The sequence below is a fragment of the Eretmochelys imbricata genome, chromosome 1 (assembly GCF_965152235.1).
Source record: "Eretmochelys imbricata isolate rEreImb1 chromosome 1, rEreImb1.hap1, whole genome shotgun sequence".
Classification (NCBI taxonomy): Eukaryota; Metazoa; Chordata; order Testudines; family Cheloniidae; genus Eretmochelys; species Eretmochelys imbricata.
In genome coordinates this window covers 287,444,827-287,465,758 of record NC_135572.1, presented here as the reverse complement: position 1 = coordinate 287,465,758, position 20,932 = coordinate 287,444,827, and the positions used below count along the sequence as shown (strand labels likewise).

The following is a 20,932-nucleotide window of genomic DNA, read 5'->3' as shown; positions in this document are numbered from 1 at the left end:
ACTGTAACACTCACTCCAGCTTTATTTTTTTTTAAGCCAGCAACAGTATCAAAACATGCACATAATGAATTTAAACAAGCACATAATATTACTGTAACCCTCATTCACCGCCCCTATCCCCCAACTGTTTGCTACTCCAACTAGTTGTACTATGTTTAGCATTAAATTGTAAAGTGTTCTTGGGTGAGGAACTATGTCTTACTTATTCTCTAAAGAGTTTACTATACTTTAGGCACTGGACAGATTAATAAATACTATTACTAGTAGTATATAATTAACCACTTTTAACCATACTACAGATAACTGTAATAGTGAACAAACTGAAAATTTGTTGGTGTAGATGTAATAAGACACCTAAGTCTGAAGTTAAATAAGATTCACAGTTAGCTGTCTTACCACTGAATTGCACCTGAGGAAGGATGAGCTGCTCCATTAATAAAGTATGCCTAAAAGAGATGACTAAACATTTAATATTCAGTGATACGCCAGACTGGGTAAAATTTTCAAGAATGCCTAAATGTTTTAGCAAAAAGAAAAGAAGTACTTGTGGCACCTTAGAGACCAACAAATTTATTTGAGCATAAGCTTTCGTGAGCTACAGCTCACTTCATCGGATGCATTCAGCGGAAAATAAGTGAGCTGTAGCTCACGAAAGCTTATGCTCAAATAAATTTGTTAGTCTCTAAGGTGCCACAAGTCCTCCTTTTCTTTTTGTGAATACATGGCTGCTACTTTGAAACCTGTCATAAATGATTTAGAAGGTCAAGTTTGGTTTTCAAAAGTGAGTTAGGCTCTTTGACTTTCAGTGAGGCGTAGGCTCCAATGGTGCTTAAACCACTGTTGAAAACAGGACTCTGGATAACATTTTCAAAAGCATCTATGATCATAAAAACAGTGCAAGTAAAAAAGAATTAAAAGATATTAGAAAGCGTTACATGAATAGGTCAGATATAGAAAAAGCTGATTGCATATGAGAAATAGCATTAAAACTATATAATAATGCAGATGCACAAAGGTTGCTCCTACAACCCTAACTCTGACATTTCCCAACTGCTAAGATTATGCAACCTTTGTCTTTAATTTTTTTTTAAATGGAATTTAAGATTTTTCTTCTTTTCTTTTAAAGAAAAACATCGAAGATATACTCTATAATATGGAACTATTCAGCTACACGCTATTGGAATCACTGATTTGCATCTTAGGATATGTCTACACTACCCGCCAGACAGTGATCGATCCAGTGGGGGTCAATTTATTGCATCTAGTCTAGACGCAATAAATCGATCCCCGAGCACTCTTCCGTCGATTCCTGTAATCCACTGCTGCGAGAGGTGCAGGCGGAGTCAACGGGGGAGCAGCAGCAGTTGACTCACAGCGGTGAAGACACCACGGTAAGTCGATCTAAGTACGTTGAGTTGCGTAACTTAGATCGATCCCCGCCCCGAGTGTAGACCAGGGCTTAGTGACAAAGAAAAAGGCTCTGAAGGAGTACACCTCACCAGCTTTTGCACCATTAGCATGTTTCAGCGTGAAGTTAGTTACCCATACATCCATGGGTAGAACTATAAACTTTATATGCTTATGGCCCAATCATACGAACGCTTACTGACGTGAGTAAATTTACTCACATGAGTAGTCCCATCAGTGGAATTACGCAGCTGAGTAAAGTTATTCATGTGTATGTTTGCAGGACTTGGCCCTTTGTGAGAAAACTCTGTACAATGTATACTGTGCATGCATGGAGAGTTATTTTCAATGGAGTCAAATCTTATTCATATCAAGAACCTTCTTTTTAAAAAAAAGAATTAAGAGCAGGCATGTCTATATTCTATGAAGGCTGCAAAGTGGCCAGGCCTAATTTTAAAATAGTTCCATCCCTAGGAATATTGGCATAAGAACTTTGTCAAAAAAAAAAAATCACAATTTTTCTACCCTACCGTCTTCAAACTTACAAGAAGAGGCTGAACCATTTTATTTGAATATTTAAAAAATAGTCACATAATATTTGGATAATTTCCCAAATGTGGGAAATTTCAACCTAATTCCAGGTACCTAGGAAAGACTGAAAAAACAGGATGGCAGAATGGAAATATTTATGCAACTTTAACTATAGTAGTTACTGCTACTCCTACTTCACATGCACAACTCTAAGCTGGTTTGTAAAATCATGTTTAGAAAAAATAATGGTTTGTGAAACAAGTAATTGGGGGAGGGGGTGTTTTTTAAGAATGAACTTATGCTGCAAGGATTTTAACTTCTCTTCCTTTAGGAGTCTCTCTTGGCATTACTTTGGAATTACTCTTTTTTTTATCATAAAAGAGAAACTGACATCTTTATGGTGGCAATGTTTACTTGAAAACTGTCCTTGTAGGGTAAAAAAATGCATTAATCATTTAATAGTTTTTCTTAAACACAAGCTAACAATTTGTTCACTTATTCTGCTGAAAGCAATACACATGGTCATAGCCCTTACCTTTTTTGATAACTTGTATTTAGTGATGTAGGTCCTTCATTCAAGTTGTTTTTCTTGACATCTTCCTCCCATTTTCTTCTTGTGTAAGAACCACTACTACGTATTGAGCTAGCAGATGAATCCCTGTAAAAGAATTGTATTTGTGTAAGGCTTGTATTAGTGATAGTTTTGTTTGTTTCTTTAAAGGGGGTTGCAGAAGAGAGGAAAAATAGATGATTGGGACTTGAGACAGTAAGTGTACCTGTGCAGACAGCAATAAAATTACCTTTTAGTTAGCAAATTCCAAAGCTCCTATCGATAAATTAGTATATCTAATTATGTTAATACTGATATATATATATTTTATATAAAAGAAACACATGGATGAAAGGAGACTATGGAAGAGAAGGGAAACCAGAAATAGCAAATTAATAGTCATCTTTTACATGTTGATATCATTGCCTTTTTCTTCTCATGACAGGGGCAAGAATCTCCCACAATGCTACTGGGACACCATAATGCAGTCAAGGGAAAACTACTTACCTTTAATTTTGCTTCTCCAAAGCCAGTCTCCAAGGATTTCTCATTCTTGGGAGTATCTCCCCTAGTTCAAAAGATGTTTTGCCCTTTGAGCCACTGGTAATGTGGGCTAGCAGGCACTGTGGCCTACAAGGTCCACCATCCAGTGGACTGCCATGTGACATTATCTATCACCTATCACTACCTAAGTCCCTAGGGATTTCCAACCAAATCTTGCAGTGCATAGGAAGCACAGGCTCCCCCAAAACAAGTCAATATGAAACTTTACCATGAAAATTAATAAACAAATCAGTTTTTTGTATTTAAAAATTTAATTGAATAAAAGTCCAGGGAAAAGAAAAGAAAAGTCTACCCCATAGACAAAGTAAAAGAGTGGGAAAAAGACCTGTGAAATTATGTCCAGGGCGCCAAGTACTCCTTTATTCCACAAATTTACCCTTTGCTGCAGAAATGAGCTTCAGAATCTCACCTGTCACCTTTAAAAAAAAATGTAGCCCTTAAGTGGCTGCAGATATAACCTTGAAAACATAAACCAAATGTAAACCAATGGCATGTTATCTCCTTGTCATTGCAGAATGCCTGTAACAATAGCTCTGAGATGTATTAACTGTCTCATTCATCTCAATGAAGGTCCTGTTGACTCCATGATTTTGCAATTGCAGAATGTGGCATTTTGCAAAATGACAGAGAATTCTGATTTTTTGCTGTAGAATGTGTCATTCTGCTGCAGCCAGGTCCCCAACATTTTTTTTTTGTACACTATCTTCATGCTCTACTGGGACCTGCCTTGTAGTTGGCTCTTGTGCTTCAGCTTTCCCAACAACAGGGAGTTACTTGGATTCAAGTCCATCAGCTATAAACTGTTCTATGGAGCCAGGCAGCAGGTGGTCAGGGAGGCAGATCTGGAGTGCAGCTTGCAGCCAAAGAATAACAATGGAGGCTGGGAGTGGGGAAGACCAGAAACCACAACTTTACTTCAACAACAAGTTGTTGGGCTGAATACAGGAATCACCAGGTTAAATTCTATAGCTTGGGGTATTTGTGAGGTCAGACTAGATGATCATAAATTTAAAGCCACAATGGATCATTAAGTGTAGGCTGGGCTGTATGGAAAACTGAATATGGGTAGCCAAGCAGATGAGCTACTGAAATTGTTACAAGCTGCTCCTTTCCCTGGCACACCTGGGGCAGGGAGAGGAGGCGGCTCTGAAGTTGGTCCCCTGGACAAGATTGCAACTTTTGTGAACCATGGAGACAGACTACCTGGACAACAAGCAAAAGTTGTTGAAATTATCATTGCTGAAAACAAACAGCAACTAATTTTGCATCAATTAATATTTTCAACTATGAGCTACAGTTGTGTGTGCAATAATGGCAAGGACGGGAATGATGTGTATTTCGTTGAGACAGAATAAATTAATATGGCAACAACATGTAGGGGTCCTACTGCAGAATTTGGACCCACAGAGCTATGAAGTAAATTAGGTCCTGTTGATAACTTTGAATAACCACAATTACAAGCAAATACTTCATCTTAAAAAAAAAGACATCAATGCAGGAGGTTCACTCTTGGAGAACAAAGGAGCGCAAGAGAGATTCTGCCATACAGAGACTGAATTTAAGCAATATTGTTTTGTAAACGTATGCAAAGGAAAACCATGTGGCTGCCTTGTGTATGTTTTGAACTCAAACATTCTTGAGACCAGCAACCAAAATTGCTGGTTTTTAGCAGAACACCACTGCATATTAAGAGGGGTGACATGACCTTCCAAATTCCAGCTCACAGCAGTAAGATATTCAATTAGAAAGCTATTTAAAGATGGCCTTTTTCATGGTCTTATTGAAACAAGTTTGGTGGAGTTTCTAAGGCCTTTAGTGTGCTCCAAGTATTAAGTCGAGGACCTTTGACCGTCAAAGGTATTGAGTAGAACCTCAACAAAAGAGTTTGAGGAAAGCATTTTCAGGACAAAGTTCTAGGAAAGTGCAAATCAAAATGAAGGCAAGGGCTCAAGTACTAAACCTCACCTCAAAAATTAGACAAAAATGGATCCAAGAAGAAAACAGCCCAAATCCAGATTTAGATGCATTTCCTGATTGCAGTCAAGGAAGAAGTGGAGCAGACATAGTGGCAGTTAGGGCATCTAACTGACTGGTAAAAGGGCATCAGTAGGCAGGGGTGGCAGGTTTGTAGAAATTTTGGTAGTGCCTAGAACCCGCCTCCCCCCCCCCAAAAAAACCTCTGCCCCCCACCTGCCTAAGGCTCTCGGAGGGAGTTTGGATGGGGGGAGGTGGTCTGGGGTGCAGGCCATGGACTGGGGATTAGGGTGCAGGAGGGGTGCAGGCTATGGGAGGGGGTCTGGGGTCCAGGCTCTGGGATGGAGTTTGGGTGCAGGCTGTGGGCTGGGGCAAGGGGTGCAGGAGGGAGTGAGTGGTGCAGGCTCTGGGAAAGAGTTTGGGTGGGGGAGGGGGTCTGGGGTGCAGGCTCTGGGACAGAGTGTGGATGTAGGCTCCAGGCTGGGGTGGGGGTGCAGGAGGGGGTGAGGGGTGCAGGCTCTAAGATGGCGTTTGGGTGCAAGCTCTGGGCTGGGGGTGGGGGTTTAGGGGGGTGCAGGCTCTGGGAGGGAGTTTGGGATGGGAGGGGGTGCAGGCTCTGGGACGGAGTTTGGGTGCAGGCTCTGGACTGAGGGTGGGAGTGTCGGGGGGGTGAGGGGTGCAGGCTCTGGGAGGGAGTTTGGGATGGGAGGGGGTGCAGAGGGAGGGGGTGTAGGCTCTGGGAAGGAATTTGGGGATACGAGGGGGTGCAGGGGTGAGGGCTGAGGATGAGAAGTCTGGGGTGTGGGAGGGGCTCAGGGCTGGGACAGAGGATTAGGGTGCGGGGGGATGAGGGCTCTGTTTGGGGTAGAGGGGTTTGGGGCCTTGGAGAGGCTCAGGGCTAGGGTGGAAGGACACGGTAAGGGCAGCCTGCCCTGCCATTAGTGAATGGGGGCACTAGGACCCTGCGGCAGCAGTTGATGCCAGGAGCCGGCTGACTGACAGAGCAGAGTCAGCATGAGTTGCAGGCTTTGGGGCCAGGGGAGGTGAGCGCGGGCAGCAAGTGGGGGCCGGGGGACACTTGGGGAAGCTGCGGGGGGTCGGCAGGTGGGGTCAGAGGAGAGACCTGGCCCCAAACGTTGGTGGAGCTAGGCCCCTGGGCCCTGAATATTGCTGGAGCCTGGGCACCACGAGTTATAACTCGCTGCCCCTGTCAGTAGGGGTCTCATGTACTAGCGAGCCTTCACTTCCTCAGAGTTGAAAGCTCTTGAATTCAAGGAGTTCAGCCCTCTCTTCTACTGGAAGCCTAAAGAGTGAAAATCCTGTGCAGAAGTTTCTTTAAATAATGTTTTTCCATTTTGATGGAAACAAGGCAGTGATGCATGTGTGGACTATGATATCATAAAATAAAAAGAATTGGCGGGAGGTAGGGGGTTTGAAAACTATGATTTATCACTTTGTACAGTGTAATTTCAGCATTCTCTCTCCAAAAAGAAAAGATGACCAATCAGAGACCCTTCTGAACTGCTATATTCTCAAAACTGTTAAGACTTTTGCAGGGCAGTTTAGAAGGATCTCTAGTTAATCTACTGATCTACAGAGACTAGATAAGCAATCAGCCTTCCCACTTCAATCCTCCATTCCAACAGGTCTACACCAGAACTTTTGCTTTTCTCACCTCATGTATGATTTCCTAGACAAGAGCAGAGCTCAGAGAGAGGGAGAAGTGGAAAGAGTCCTCAAAGGCTTTAAACAGCTATAGTGTCAGATCAGTCTGCTCTCATGGGTCTAACTACAGGCAAGGAAATCCAATAAACTTTCTTTTATAATGTCAGTAAGAGTTTTTCCTGCCAGTTTCTAGCTAGATAGAATTCTACAACTCCTACAGCCACATATAAAATGGCTAACACAAGTACAGTACTCACAAAAATATGTTGCCACAAGTCATCCTTGGAAAATATATTTGCCTCTACAAAATAAAGAAAGCCTACAACATACCACAACTTTTATATTGGAAGAAAAATGTTAGAGACATGTGATTCAATCAAAAGAGAAAGAGGATGCACTTGTAACAGCAATGTAAATATATAGAAAATGCTTATTCTTTTATATGAAGGGTCTTAAGTAGCTACTACTACTATCTCAGTACATGAAAACTGTTAACAACCTACTAAAATATTCTAGAGGCCTGACATTACAGACAATGTCTACATGATGAACTTCTAGATGTAATGTAATTTGGCACTTGAAAGTTTTTCACTAAGGAGGAAAAAACCTAACAGTGAATTTGCTGGGTAAATCTGAAACTTTCACCACAAAACTAGACTTGCATTATAAATTTAAAGATAACACAGTACTGTTTGAAACAGTACTATGTTAAAGTCCACTAGGGAACCTTTAGTGAACACCAGCAGGTTCTACATGGACCGATTAATATGCCACGTTAGTGCACTTTAGAAATCACCCCCGGTTAGTATGCAATATCCAACCAGGCAGACAAAGCCCCCATGTAACGTCACATAAAACCAACAGAACTCTATTCTTCAAGAACCTAGTGCTATTCATTTTAAAGTGACTACCAGAATATCTATACCAGCAAAATCAGCAATCATATTTCAGCAGCTGTCAGTAACACGCAGCTACAGCATGTTAAGCTGCTAGTGTGGATAGGGATCAGCCAGTTTTATGATGTCATGAAAACCTACTGTAAATTGATGGCTAAAAAACACAGCTAAAGACTTATCTAAAATAACAAATTACTTAATTCTTTTTACCAGTGCAGAGAGTGTGTTGGTTGCTAAAACACAGGTATTAATTTTGCCTGAGTAGACAAGACCTAGGGATTACAACCATTTAGTGCTTTTCCCACATATCCCTGCCCACTGTTCCTGTAAGAAGGCAACATATTGCAAATGTATAAATATTCTGTTCTGCAACAAGACAGCAGTTGTCTTCTGACTGCAATATATTGCCTGGTTACAAGAATCAAAGTGACAGAAATAGTTTGGATTGAAGAAGGGATACTGTAATATACATGTGCACCATCCAAAATAGCTTTTACCATTAGTTTCAACTCATTCTTTTGGAGGTCCGGAGGCTAGTTTCCAAGAGATTCAGATATCAAATAACTGTGTGCATTGTTAAAAAGCAAGTTACAGTTTCAAGAATCACCTGTTTTCTTTCTCGTCAACGTCAGATGTACTGGCCAGCCGTCTTGGTATTGTAGGTGCAACATATGCAAGTCTAGTTCCTTTATTATCCTTCTCCTTTAAGACAGAAAATTTTTTAGAAGTTAAGAATAGCTTTGTATGAGATAGTCATGACTTATAATAAAAACTATTCAAATGTCCCTAGTTGCACTGCTGTCAAAGTTGCAAAATTATCTATGCCAATTCCAACTCTATTTATATTCCAGGTTAAATTGCACAATTAGCATCAGGCAGAAGTTAAGAACAACAAGCAACATACTGGGAACAGTAAACTGTTCAAAGGACCCAACTGTCTTAATTTTACATCTCTTTGTTTTTCTGTTAATGTGTATCCAAAGGTTTGGTTTAAAACAACAGCAAATTGTAACTACCGTTTAAAGTGTTCTAGTGTTTTCCTAAAATCTGCAAACATATTTACTCAGGACTACATGCTCAAAGACATTAGAACTTGAAAAAAGGAATTATGTTACTTTGTAACAAGCAAAACCATGAAGTTATTTTTGTTCAAATATCTATGGCAAATTAGTAACAGTTTTAATAAATGCTTAATTAAAAAAGATAAAAGATTAATCTTTGTCCCCAGAATATGTGAATGAAGGGGTATAAGGAGCCTTTTTCTGTCCTCATCCCCAGCACTCTGCAGCAAGGGACAGAAACTATCACAATCCTTGCACTCCCTTCACTGCACAAGACTTTGCACGACTAGTTGTGCAAGCCTTCACAACAGTGGTAAGACCCTGCACATACACTCTTGCAACAGCTAATGAAGCTGCTCTGTGTGGAGGGAGAGGCCTGCTACGTTTTTCAAAAGACGGCACAACAGCTGCATTTCTTCTAGGGCAGCTCTACTGCCCATCAAGAGCAACAGCTTAATGCCACAATTTAACAGCTGACTTTTAATAAAACTTTGTAAGAGTATTATAAACTCCACTGCAATGTAGCTATCTACAGGAGTACATATTACATTCACTTTATATCATAACTAATATTTATACTAAGTTAACTGGCCAGAACTCAGAAGTGTGTTTTATATTCTGAAAATGGTTACCTTTTCTTTGTTGTCTAATGAAGAAGAGAGTCTGGGACTTGAAGCTGAACGCATAACACCTGTAGAGTCCTTTTCTTTCAGAGCTTCTTTGGAAGCTGTAATCTCTGCAAGTGCCCCATAGCTGCCGGTCTTTCGAAGACCTAACCTCCAAGAGGCAGGAGATTCATCTTTTCTCTCTTCCTCTTTGGGAGAAACCTTGGTTGTTGAAGTTGGAAACTGTAAACAAAAAGACATCATTACGTTAAAGTCATTAACTTACACTAACGCTGGTATTTCATGCTTCTTAGGGATATTTCAAAATATTTCGCTATGTCCAGTTATCATACATACTTTTTGGTGGAGGAAGGGGCAACCAATACATATTCATTTCCTGGGTAGGTTAATGACATAAGAAACAAATGGCTCAAAAAGAAAAACAACTTTTCTAAAAGTTAGCGTGAAAACCCTCCACACTTCATAATACACACTGTGATAAAGAGATGCAAACAAACATTTACACACAATTGAAAACCATGCAACTCTGGTATCAACATTTTGATTAAATATGTTACGTTGCAACCTGACACAAATCCTGTGCACACCAAAGCCTCACCATAGACTTTTCACCCTTATTGGGCACAAGAACAATGCCAGTTTTGCGCAAGCCCTGCCTCCATGATGCAGGATGTACTGACTCCGCCACAGGCATGATAGGAGGAATGAAATCATACTAAAGCCAATTAAGACAAGACACAAAGATGAAGAGTGAAAGAATGGCAATAGAGAAAAAGGAGCTTTTTGTTTTAAATCCACATACTTGATTCCTCATTCATGTACACTACTCTTCTTTGAGGCACAAAATATCAAAAAGCAACAAGACATATCTAATACTTTGGTAAAAAGTTCTTATTAAATACACTAGACCATGTTGTGAAATGATAAATTTTGATACAAAAATGCATTTAGTTTCCACATACAAAAGGCAATGAAGCTTTCATATATAACAAAAATAATTACAACATTCTGATATTCCACATTTTGAGAAAGTATATCTGTTGTACTTTTCACACGGTAGACCAATGGCACATAATAAGCTAAAATGACCAATGTATTCCAGTTTTTAATCATTTGTTCAATATACACTGTCAACTTGAAGTTATATTTAAAATGTTCTCCCCTTTATGTTACAAAAATACTTCAGATAACTGAAATCCAAGCAGTCTGTGAAAAATGGAGGTCATACAGCTCAGACAGTTGTGTAATCACGAGGGACAATTTTAACAGAAACTAAAAGTCGGAGAAGCTGGAATGGTTGCCAGAGAAAGAAAGACTGAATATGTCTAAGGAGAAGGCAGCTTGGAATGATGGAAAAGTTTGGAGCAGGCAGAGTGCAGAGGTGTTGGGATGGGGTATGAAGGCAGGACAAAGAGCAAATCAATCAAATGGCCACATTGTGAACAATGCACACATCACTATGATGACTGAAAATCCACCTAACAGTAGCCTATCCAATCAACTGGTTGGTAAAATGCAGTTGAGCACAGCTATGAAACTAGCAATTATTGTTGGTCAGTGGGAGGTATCCTCTTCACCTACTGAAAAGCCTATATTTCACTGTGCCTTATCTTTCCACCAGTCAATCCTGATCTATTTTTTGCTCTTTGCATCTCTCTACATTTCAGAGATCGAAAGGGCCATGTCTTTCCAGCCCTACAGGGCACTCAAATGATGTGCAACTCTATTCATCAGCCAGCAGCACACACTTTGCAAATATGTCATCATCTCACTGAATCCAGCCTTCATCAACTAAAGGAATAAGATATCAAAGGCAGTTAATGATCATGGGTCCCTGATTGCAGCACAAGAAAGAGGATTAAGCAAGAGTGACTTGGCATCTGAGTGTGACCTTTTATTAATACCTTTGGTCAGGATATATATATACATCCAAAGATGCTCTCAATTCCACACAATATATTGGCCATTATGATTAGCGACCTACAACTATTTTTAACTCTAGTGTATTTTTTATTTCCTTTTTCCCCCTCTCATAACAGAAGAATGTACTATACTGCACATATTGCTATGAAGGAAGATGACACAAGAAGTTGATGGGGGTCTTCAGAAACGAAACTAGACCAGCACCTTTCACATAACCACTCCACTTTAGAAGCAGAACCATTCCCCTCCAAACGTTGGAAGTTTAACTCTACTACATTGCAATACATAGTACTATCAGTTTGGTCATCCACCAGTTCAAATTTACTTTTATCAAAGCACTGATGGAATCTCAAAGGCTAAGCTAATTTCTTTTACCTACCAAAAGATAACATTGCATGAGGAACTGTGGCAATTTGTAGGATTCTCTATTTGAGCAGGTTTGAGGCTAGAATATATGTTGCAAGTTGAATTATTGCACAAAATTGGATCTGTTGTACCTAAAGCACAGCCCTCAAACATCATGCTCCCTTCAAGAAGGGTCAGTGCCTGCTCATAAAGCCTAACCTCTTCTTCAAATGCTCTCTAACGACCCACTTCTATCATTACACTTACAAGAAAGTACTAACTGATACTGACTAGGTAGATAGCTCATAGGGATCCTTGATATCTAGTTTGTTTATTCATAGCCCCTAATTATAACTTATTCAAAACCTTCTGACTGTGCATATAACTTTATAGCCATGGCTTGCATGTTATACTATATTATATAATCACACGTTTCCCACTTTTTTTTTTTAGCCTCATAATCCCTCCCCTAATTCTTTAGATTGTGTGACATATGCACTTATTAAAAAAAGAAATACAACTAGAACTAGTTTAAGTTCTTTGGGTAGGAAAGGCCTTTCATTATGTGTTTGTACAGCCTAAAACAAAGGAACCCCTTATTAGCTCCTCTTGGCCATACTGTAATACAAACATTATACTCATCCACTTTGAAAAGGCTACTGCAGCACAAGTTCCTCACAGTCCTTGAAAGAGGTGCTGAGCTCGAGGGTCCTTGTGCCTTCCCCCATCCTGAGCACTCTCTTGGAGTGTCCAGAGTATCTCAATTCTTAATATGCTTCGAGACACTAGTCTGAAGATGTATCACTAACTTAATACAATCGTTGAAGCCTCCTAGAAGTTCTGGCCATTAAGTTTTGAGAGACCAAACTCACAGAGGCTCCGAAAGAGAGCTAACAACCCACAGAGATTGGCTTCTCCTCCTATGCTGTGGAGGGCCCTCTTGCAACTAGGATGAGTTTGATGTGCAGAAGTTGCCTACCCCACACATGCCATGGCACTCAATTCTATGGTGTCTTCCTGAGAAGCACTGCAGAATAAGGATTTGAAAGTGGGGCAGAAATGGTGAATCCACTAGTAACCTCCCCATCAATGCAGCCAGTGTACAAACAGTGCAGATGCTAGAGCTATAGCAGCCTGAGGGTAGAAATCTTCCTTCGTTTAAGTCTAGGAAAAGCTCTCCGACACATGACCCAACTACACTGGGGTCAGGATTGGGGCCACAGCAGTTTATACTTCCTGTTTCAGGCTTCTCTTTCCAACTCCTATGGATTAAAGCTAGTGGAATCCTTCCAAGAGTGCTTGGACCCTTGAGACTCTAATCCAATCAAGGCTGCTTTTCTCTTTCCTTGAAGAGCACAAGACACACGGGAAAAGAGCCTGAAAATAAGAGTGAGTGAGTCAAATAGATCAATCGATCGACAGAGAGAGAGACTGACAGACACATCTTTAGAGTTTCACACACTCAAATACCAGTCATATGCAGGGATAGACTCTTCAGAAATCTATTACTATCTTTAGATAAACTTCTCTAGTTTTCGCAAAAAGAAAACGATGAAGTGAGCTGTAGCTCACAAAAGCTTATGCTCAAATAAACTGGTTAGTCTAAGGTGCCACAAGTACTCCTTTTCTTTTTGCGAATACAGACTAACACAGCTGCTACTCTGAAACTTCTCTAGTTTTGCTAGTGAGAAAAATGGTGGACAAAACACTTGTCCAGACATCCACACAAACGGTGAACATAAGCCAAAGGAAGTCAATTCCACATGTCTCAAAAACCCCTGAAACAGTCACACTGAAAATATCATCCTTCAGATAATTATGTCAAATGATCATACTTAAGTTCCTTTTCAAGGCTCTCCCCTATCATGCCTACTGTTAATCTAGCCGACATATACTAATATGCATACAATAAAATAAGTATATTGTTAAATTTAACCTTTTTGCTAGCTGTGACCAAGTCATGGCCAATCTACCAGTATGTTTTACCCTTTCCCATCTAACAGCTATCTCATTATATGCCTCTCTTTAGATTGTGAACTCTTTGTGGCAAGGGCAGTACATTCTTTTCTGTCTGGAAAATATCTGGCACACTGAACATGCTCTCATGAACTACTAATGGTAACATTAGATGCCATCCTCAGCTGCACAAGAAACAGGTTATTTTAACATAAATGCTAACTATTGATGTTTAAGACCAACTTGCTGTAGTAAATCTAAGACAGGATTTCAGGGAAAACAGAGGCCAAGACCATCAGCCCAGAGGCCACCAACTCCCCCTTACTTTGCATAGGAAACATATTGTCCCTGCTGAGGTAAGTTACCACTGCCTTACATATTACTTCCAAATATGAAAAACGAATTAAGCAAATAGCTGGCCAGGTTAGCCTGCTGATGTATAATATAGAAACATGACTCTAGACTGACAAATGAACACCTTGGAATGTTCTATTTTGTTTAAAATTCACTTAAGAATATAAAACAGAAAATTCACCAAGTTAGTGCTGCTGTGTATTCCCCTACCAGGACAGGGCCCCGGGGAGAGATGGGATCCTCTATCCTTGTTTCAACAAACACTTTAAAAAATAAAATTAAGAAAAACTTTTAAAATAAAATGTTGAAAGTCGTATCCCTTCCATTTCAATGCAGAGTTCTTACCTGTACTTGTTTTTAAAATTAATGAACAAACAACATTCACTTCTCATGTCTATCATTCCCAAAGGACCAATGAGAGGGAACCACATATATACATGTATTGGAGGACAAAGTTCTGACCAGCTCATATTGCTGCAAATATAATTTCACACAAGTTCTGAGACAGCAGGGAAAGGTTTGGGTCCTTTGTGGGCCATCACATTATATTTTAAAAGTTTATGAGATGTCTCCTCTACCGCTTGAGCCATTTTTATCGAACTCCTTCCCAGAGTTCAAATGTTCAAACGCATCCTTTCTGCTTTATAAATCTGTTATTTTTGTAACTGATGGGGTTTGGTGATAAACATAATCAAGACTGGCCAAGATTGAAAATGTATTTATTTTAAAAGCTGCTTCACCATTTCAAAACATTGTGACTAGAAAAAGAAATATCCTTCATTTTATTTCAAATTCTTCTTTATTTGTCTGATATTGGCAACCTCAGATTTGCAAAATGGAGGCAGAAGCAGCAGAGATATTTTGAGGTTTTCACTTCAGCTGCATGACTTTAGAACCCATTAACCTTGTGGAACTGGCACAGAAAACACAGGAGAAGCTGAAGAACCAAGCACAGAATAGTCAAGATTTAAAATACTACATGGGAGTCCTCCCTCAACTATGGAGCAGTACTGACAAGGGACTGAAAGCTGCATGACAGAGGACCTGAGCAGACTTCTCCTCTCAAGTCCCTCCTCCAACAAGTCTAAAAATGCAACTTGTATGTCTAAAACAAAAAGTTAATTTCAAACATGATTTCCATTCTACCCATCTATCCAGGTTTATGAGTAGCTTAATTGATTCCAACACACACCACCTTGGATCTATCAACAATGAACACACATGGTCCCAATATGTATATACATTAAACAATAAATTAGGTTATTTGAAAAAGTGTTTTCAGTTAGATTACATATATGGAACATCAGTTAAAATTCCTGTCCTTTATTGGGGGGTTTGTGATCGCGTGTTAATTTTTTATTAAAATTGCTACTTGTTATTTCCAGTGTTTCAGAAGAGTCCAAGTGTTCAGGAACACAAATACTTGCTTTTCTACAAAACTACATATATGGCACAGTAAGTTACATACTTGAGGTTCTTGTTTACAGACTCCTTGGTTTAGATATAAATAGAACAAGTTCCCCTCCTCCCCATAAAAAGTAGAGTGGGTTTATAAATAAAAGATGTTTAACAGGGGTGCTTTTTCTTGGACAATATTTTTTTGTTAAACAACTAAAATCCTTCAGGTATGTAACATACATGTAGAAGTCTCAGTAAAACATGATGAAACTCAATTTTGAAAATACTTAAAGCTGTAAGTTTTATAAAAATTGAAAGCAAATATTCTAAAGAATACAGAATATTCCACTATTCTTGGTGTATTATCTAAAACTCAGTTAGTCAAGCCAATTCACATTTTTACACTAGAATCAACACAGAGTTTATTCTTAGACAATAGAACTATCTAGAAACACAGATATAAAGAAATTTTATTTTGTTTTACCTTCTTAATGGGTGATGTAGGTGTCACTTGACCAGTGGTTATCGAAGATGCTGTCACAGCTACAGAAGCTGGCTGTGCACTGATGTTATTTGTATTATTAGTTACAGATGCCAAGGGTTTGGTTTTATCTGCAAATAAAACATTTAAGATGGGTCATTTGTAAATTTATTGATTTCATATTTTATAGAAATCACATTTCTTCAGAATAGGTTAAAACTCTAGTTAAACGTTCCAACTAACATACGTTAACCATCCCATTTTCTATTCTTCAGTGTTTACTTCTGTCCCCATCCATTTTCTGTATCTCTTGGTCAAAAACAACAAGATCTTTTCCCATAGTCATTAGGTATACAGCGCTGCCATTTACATTAGTCAGAATTACGTGTTCTTAAGGGTTGCAGGTTCAGGCCCTAGTCATTTGCTGATGCCCCTCAAAAAAGTTAAGCTCTCAGATGCATGAAGGAAAAAAAAAAATCAGCCTACTTAGTTTTGGACAGTGTGAGTAACATAATCCTTGTTAGGTTTGGATTGTTTGCCTTCAGAAGGATTGTAACGGTTTATTCCTAGACTACAACATTCTTCTTTATCTTTATTATTAAAGGCCTCAATTCAGCAATGTACTCATGTATGTGTAACTTTACGCCTCTAATTAAGCACAAGTTGTCCTAATGGGACTAAAGTTACACATTTGGTTAAGTACCTTGTACTGAGTAATATACTGCAGTTCAGCAAACAAACAGATTCTGATCGAAAACTGATTCAGAGTTTTCAAAGATAATACAAGACTATTTACATATTACAATGAGTGTACATTGCACTACAGTAAAACAGGTCCTTGCTTTAAAGAGGTCATAGTTTAAAGACAAAACAAGTATAATACAGTACAGCATAAACCACAATGGAACGATATTAATGTGTGGTTCTACCATGAAAAGAAACTAATTAAATAGTTGGTACCTCCTGACTCCAACAATCTGCTCCCCATACAAATTCAGTGATATATGTTATTCACTACGTTTAAACTACTTTTAACTTCTATAAGCACCGAAGAGTGACCACAGACCTGGAGAGCAATTAATCAATTAATTAACTTCCAATTGCAGAATCTTTATTGCTGGTGATTCACGTGGCAAAGTACCTGGCTTGGCTTCAGGTCAAATTTCCAAGCCTGGCACTTAGTAAAAACATATTTTAACTGGTCAAGTGAGCACATCTACAGGTTGGAGGGGTCTTGGTGTATGTGATATGGTGTGTATTTCATGAAAAGCTCCTTGCACACATAGGGAAAACATAAAAGAAGGCACAAACTCTGTATTCACTTGACAAAAAGATCAATTAGACAAGAAATGTGGATTGTCCATGTGAACTGACAGAAGTATGGAAACAGATATAGGTGCAGTAGTTAAAGAGAGATTTATAAGTGAGGAGTACAGCCTTGAATCTAATGTAGAAGAAGAGAAGTAGCAGCATAGGAATTCAAGTATGGGGGAGGAGGGGCGAGATGGGAAGGAAAAGATAGAGCAGCATGACAACTTTTGAAATTATCTGAGGGAACGGCAGGCCAGCAAATAAAACTATACATTAATTATATGAGTGAGTATACGTACTAAATTTAAAAATCAGGAGCCAAGCTACCCCAAAAATCATGAAACTTAAAAAATGAATAAACGTAAGGTTTTTATTTATTTTCTGGCTGGTTAGCCTTTACAGCTTGAATTCATAGATTTAAGTTTTTTATACCCCCAACCCTTAGGGACAGAAACTTATCTTTAAAAAAAAGTAGAGAGTCTCACAAAATCGATAGCCTCCAGGAGTTGAGGTTTTAAGAAAACACAGCAACTATCATATCACTTGTGATAAGTCACAGGAGTTTGCAACACTACATTTGTGTAGAAAAGCACTTTACATTATCCAGCTGGAATTTTCATTAAATTTCTGAGAATTTTCATTGTAAAGCTACATTAAGAGGAATAATGGGAAAAAAAGGGACAGTGCAGTTGAAATTTCGAGATGCAGCTCTTCAGGGAAAAGCCTAACTTCTCTTGCTTGCCAAATAAAGTATGATAAAAGCCTTGTTTATATTAAAGAAAGTCCAAAGTTTACATGAAAATTAATTCTTGTGTCACAGTCAAATTTTCCTGGCACAAAACAGTCTACTAGTAATCAAGAGAACACAGTTAGAAAAGTCATGGAGTTCATGAAACATTATAGCTAGCACAGTGACTGAGGCATCACTGCATGATCAAAGGTGACTTAAGTTTAACAAACCTCAACTGTTCTAGATGAGGGATGCAGGAACACCAAAGTGGTGTTTGACTCTCTAAATTTGAGAGTGGTTTTCCAGTATATCATTAAACATTTATAGGAGACGATGGTCTAATTAAAATCTAAAAAACTATGAAAATCTAGTAAGAATTTAGTTCTGGAGCTTATCCCATCCCACAATCTCATTTATGGCAAATATTTATAACATTTTTATTGGTCCAGTGCTGAAATGTAGCTCAGGTGGATGAACCATATGAAGGCAGAATATTTTAAAATGAGCAGAGATGGCTGACAAGGATATTTTAATCATTTAAAAACGTTCAAGTCACTGTGTCCAAGCCCTGGTCTACAATGGTGGGGGCAGATCGATCTAAGTTACGCAACTGCAGCTACGTATTTAGATCGACTCACCGTGGTGTCTTCACCACGGTGAGTCGACTGCTGCTACTCCCCCATCGACTCTGCCTGTGCCTCTCGCGGCGCTAGAGTACAGGAGTCGACGGGAGACTGCTCGGGGATCGCTTTATCATGTCTAGACTAGACAAGATAAATTGATCCCCGCTGGATCAATCGCTGCCCACTGATCCGGTGGGTGGTGCAGACATACCCCAAGAGATAGTTTTATAGGATTAAAATGATAATAGTCTAAAAATAGAAAACTAAGTAGTGCAACTATATATTAAGCATTTCTTTAGATAGTCTGATGCATGCCTCTAAATTAGGTAACAAATAATTTAACCCTCTACAGATTTCTTTCCAAATACTGTGTGATTTCTTGTTCCATTAGGCATTTGTTCTTTAGAATATAATGCACTTACAACTACAGTTGTGTCAAACATTTCTCTGTTGTTTTACATATTAGAAGCATTGCTGTATTAGTAATAGCTGTCTAAGACTGTCTAGCATATTTTATATCATACAGAACACAAGTTTAAGCAATGTATTTACACATTCACCTAACACCACATGCAGGCATAAAACTCTGCATATACGTGGAGGCCCAGGTGGTGATTTAAGTACCACTGCTTATGTATGGTGACAGAGAAAAGCTCCCCATTTGATCTGCCTGCAGGGAGAAAGGGGCAGTTGGGAAAGCAGCCGATAACTCCTAAATAAATTGCTTGATCACCCACATAGACTAACCACCTTCTCCTCTCCCCAACTCAAGGGGCAGTCCCTAGAGCAGCCACATGCAGATGGGAAGGCAGTTATCCAAACAGGCAACAACAGCATTGTTTTTCCAAATATCAACATACGTAGACAGAGACACAGGAGAGAAAGGTTGTACGGCTATCAGAGCTACTATGCAATTTGGTGGTGGCATGAGAAGAGGTGGCAAATTTTGATGGACATTTGGGGTGGGCTGAGTTTAGGAAGAGGATGCTAGAAAGCTGTGTGCTTCCCAATTCCCCTCCACCCCCGATACACACTATATTTGTGTTACTATTTTAAATATTGTTACAGCCCTGTGTACTTGTACACATACACACACGTGCACAAAATGCTGAACATTTGCTCCAGTCTAGGAGTGTAAAGAGAAGTCTGAACAATGGCATCCAACTTAGATTTTTAAACAAGTCTGCTGTAGCACCAGTTTCTCTACAAATGAATCTAAGCTCTTTTGAGTACTATTAATCTTGAGCTGAAGTTGTATGTGAAGCAGATGTTGAGCTACTACCAAAAATAATACTTTTTTAAACCCCATTTATTCCAGTATACTAATAATCAATCCGAAACACAGGTCTCTTTAATTTGTCAGTATCTGAGACAGAATTATCCACTGCATTTGTCAGAGTCTGTTCCAAGGTAACAGAACACATGAGGATGTTTTCTTTTCCAATACTTCATAATGTAAGGCATTAGGATAGTGAGCAAAGAACTCTACTCACAGAGGTCTTATTTCTGTCTTTTCCTTTGTTTCCTCCCTATTCCAAATCCTTTTTAGGTATGTTATTCGAGATCTCTGCTTCCTTGTATTCTTCTCTGATTAGCGATTTATAATCAGTATTTTTAATCAAATTACTGAATTAAGAGTTTCAATTTCAATCACTGCCATAAATACAAGAATATAGCTCATTGCAAAAAATTTCATATGAATTACATTTTGTGTTTATAAATGGGGATTTAGATTTAAACTTGTTTAAAAACTCTTAAAAATTTATTGAAACTAGAAAGTGGCCATCAGGAAATGAAATGAAAAGTGGAATCAAGAAGCTACAATGATTAATTCCCGTTATCATATAAGCCCAGTATAGTGAGTTTAATTGAATCAACATCCTAAACCAAAGATACATTTCCAAAATTATTTACCTGTTTCAGCTTCAGATTCTGAGTCTTCTTCCTCATCCTCTTCACTTGAGCAGCTGGATTCATCCTTCTTTCCCTCTTCTTCCTCATCTGCTTTCTCTTGCTCCAGAGACTCAATACTAGATGCATTCTTTTCTTGCTCAATAATCAAAGTTTCTTTGCTGGAATCAAAAATATTAATTTTAAATAAAAAATATAGAATATCTATTCTTAACTTCAGTAAAACCAACCACCCAAATAAGTGCTTAGTATTTGTGAAAGTTTATTAAGTTATTTTCCTCACCAGGAACATCTTAATTATTTACTTACTTTTTAAATGGCTTTTGTGACTGATTATTATCCATGTTGGCTGTAGATTCAATTAAGGGAGATTTCTTTTCCTGTTTTTCACTATGAATCTTTAAGAGATATAAAATTATGCAATTAAATTGATAGAATGATATAAATTACACATATTTAATAAACATGTTATTAAAAGATACCATCTTCTGCAGAATATAAGAAATCCTCTATTTTACAACACAGCACTCCCCAAACAAGCATTTGCCAAATAACTGTATACAGCATTTGCCTTGGGTTGTTAAATACAGTGAAAGCTTTGCCTAAAACACATCATTTTTCCTTTC

General features: G+C 38.7%; 1 protein-coding gene across 2 annotated transcripts in view; it reads right to left on the bottom strand.

Moving 5' to 3' along the window:
* PPP1R12A (protein phosphatase 1 regulatory subunit 12A) overlaps positions 1-20,932 on the bottom strand; it is a 211,603-nt gene that overhangs the window by 60,471 nt on the left and 130,200 nt on the right. For both annotated transcript variants that reach the window (XM_077832675.1, XM_077832676.1), the window contains exons 7-12: positions 20,616-20,704; positions 20,310-20,467; positions 15,735-15,862; positions 9,281-9,496; positions 8,195-8,289; positions 2,474-2,596 (exon numbers count right to left, since the gene is read on the bottom strand). In XM_077832675.1, coding sequence (XP_077688801.1) covers positions 2,474-2,596; positions 8,195-8,289; positions 9,281-9,496; positions 15,735-15,862; positions 20,310-20,467; positions 20,616-20,704 — 809 coding nt within the window. The remainder of the gene's footprint in view (positions 1-2,473; positions 2,597-8,194; positions 8,290-9,280; positions 9,497-15,734; positions 15,863-20,309; positions 20,468-20,615; positions 20,705-20,932) is intronic.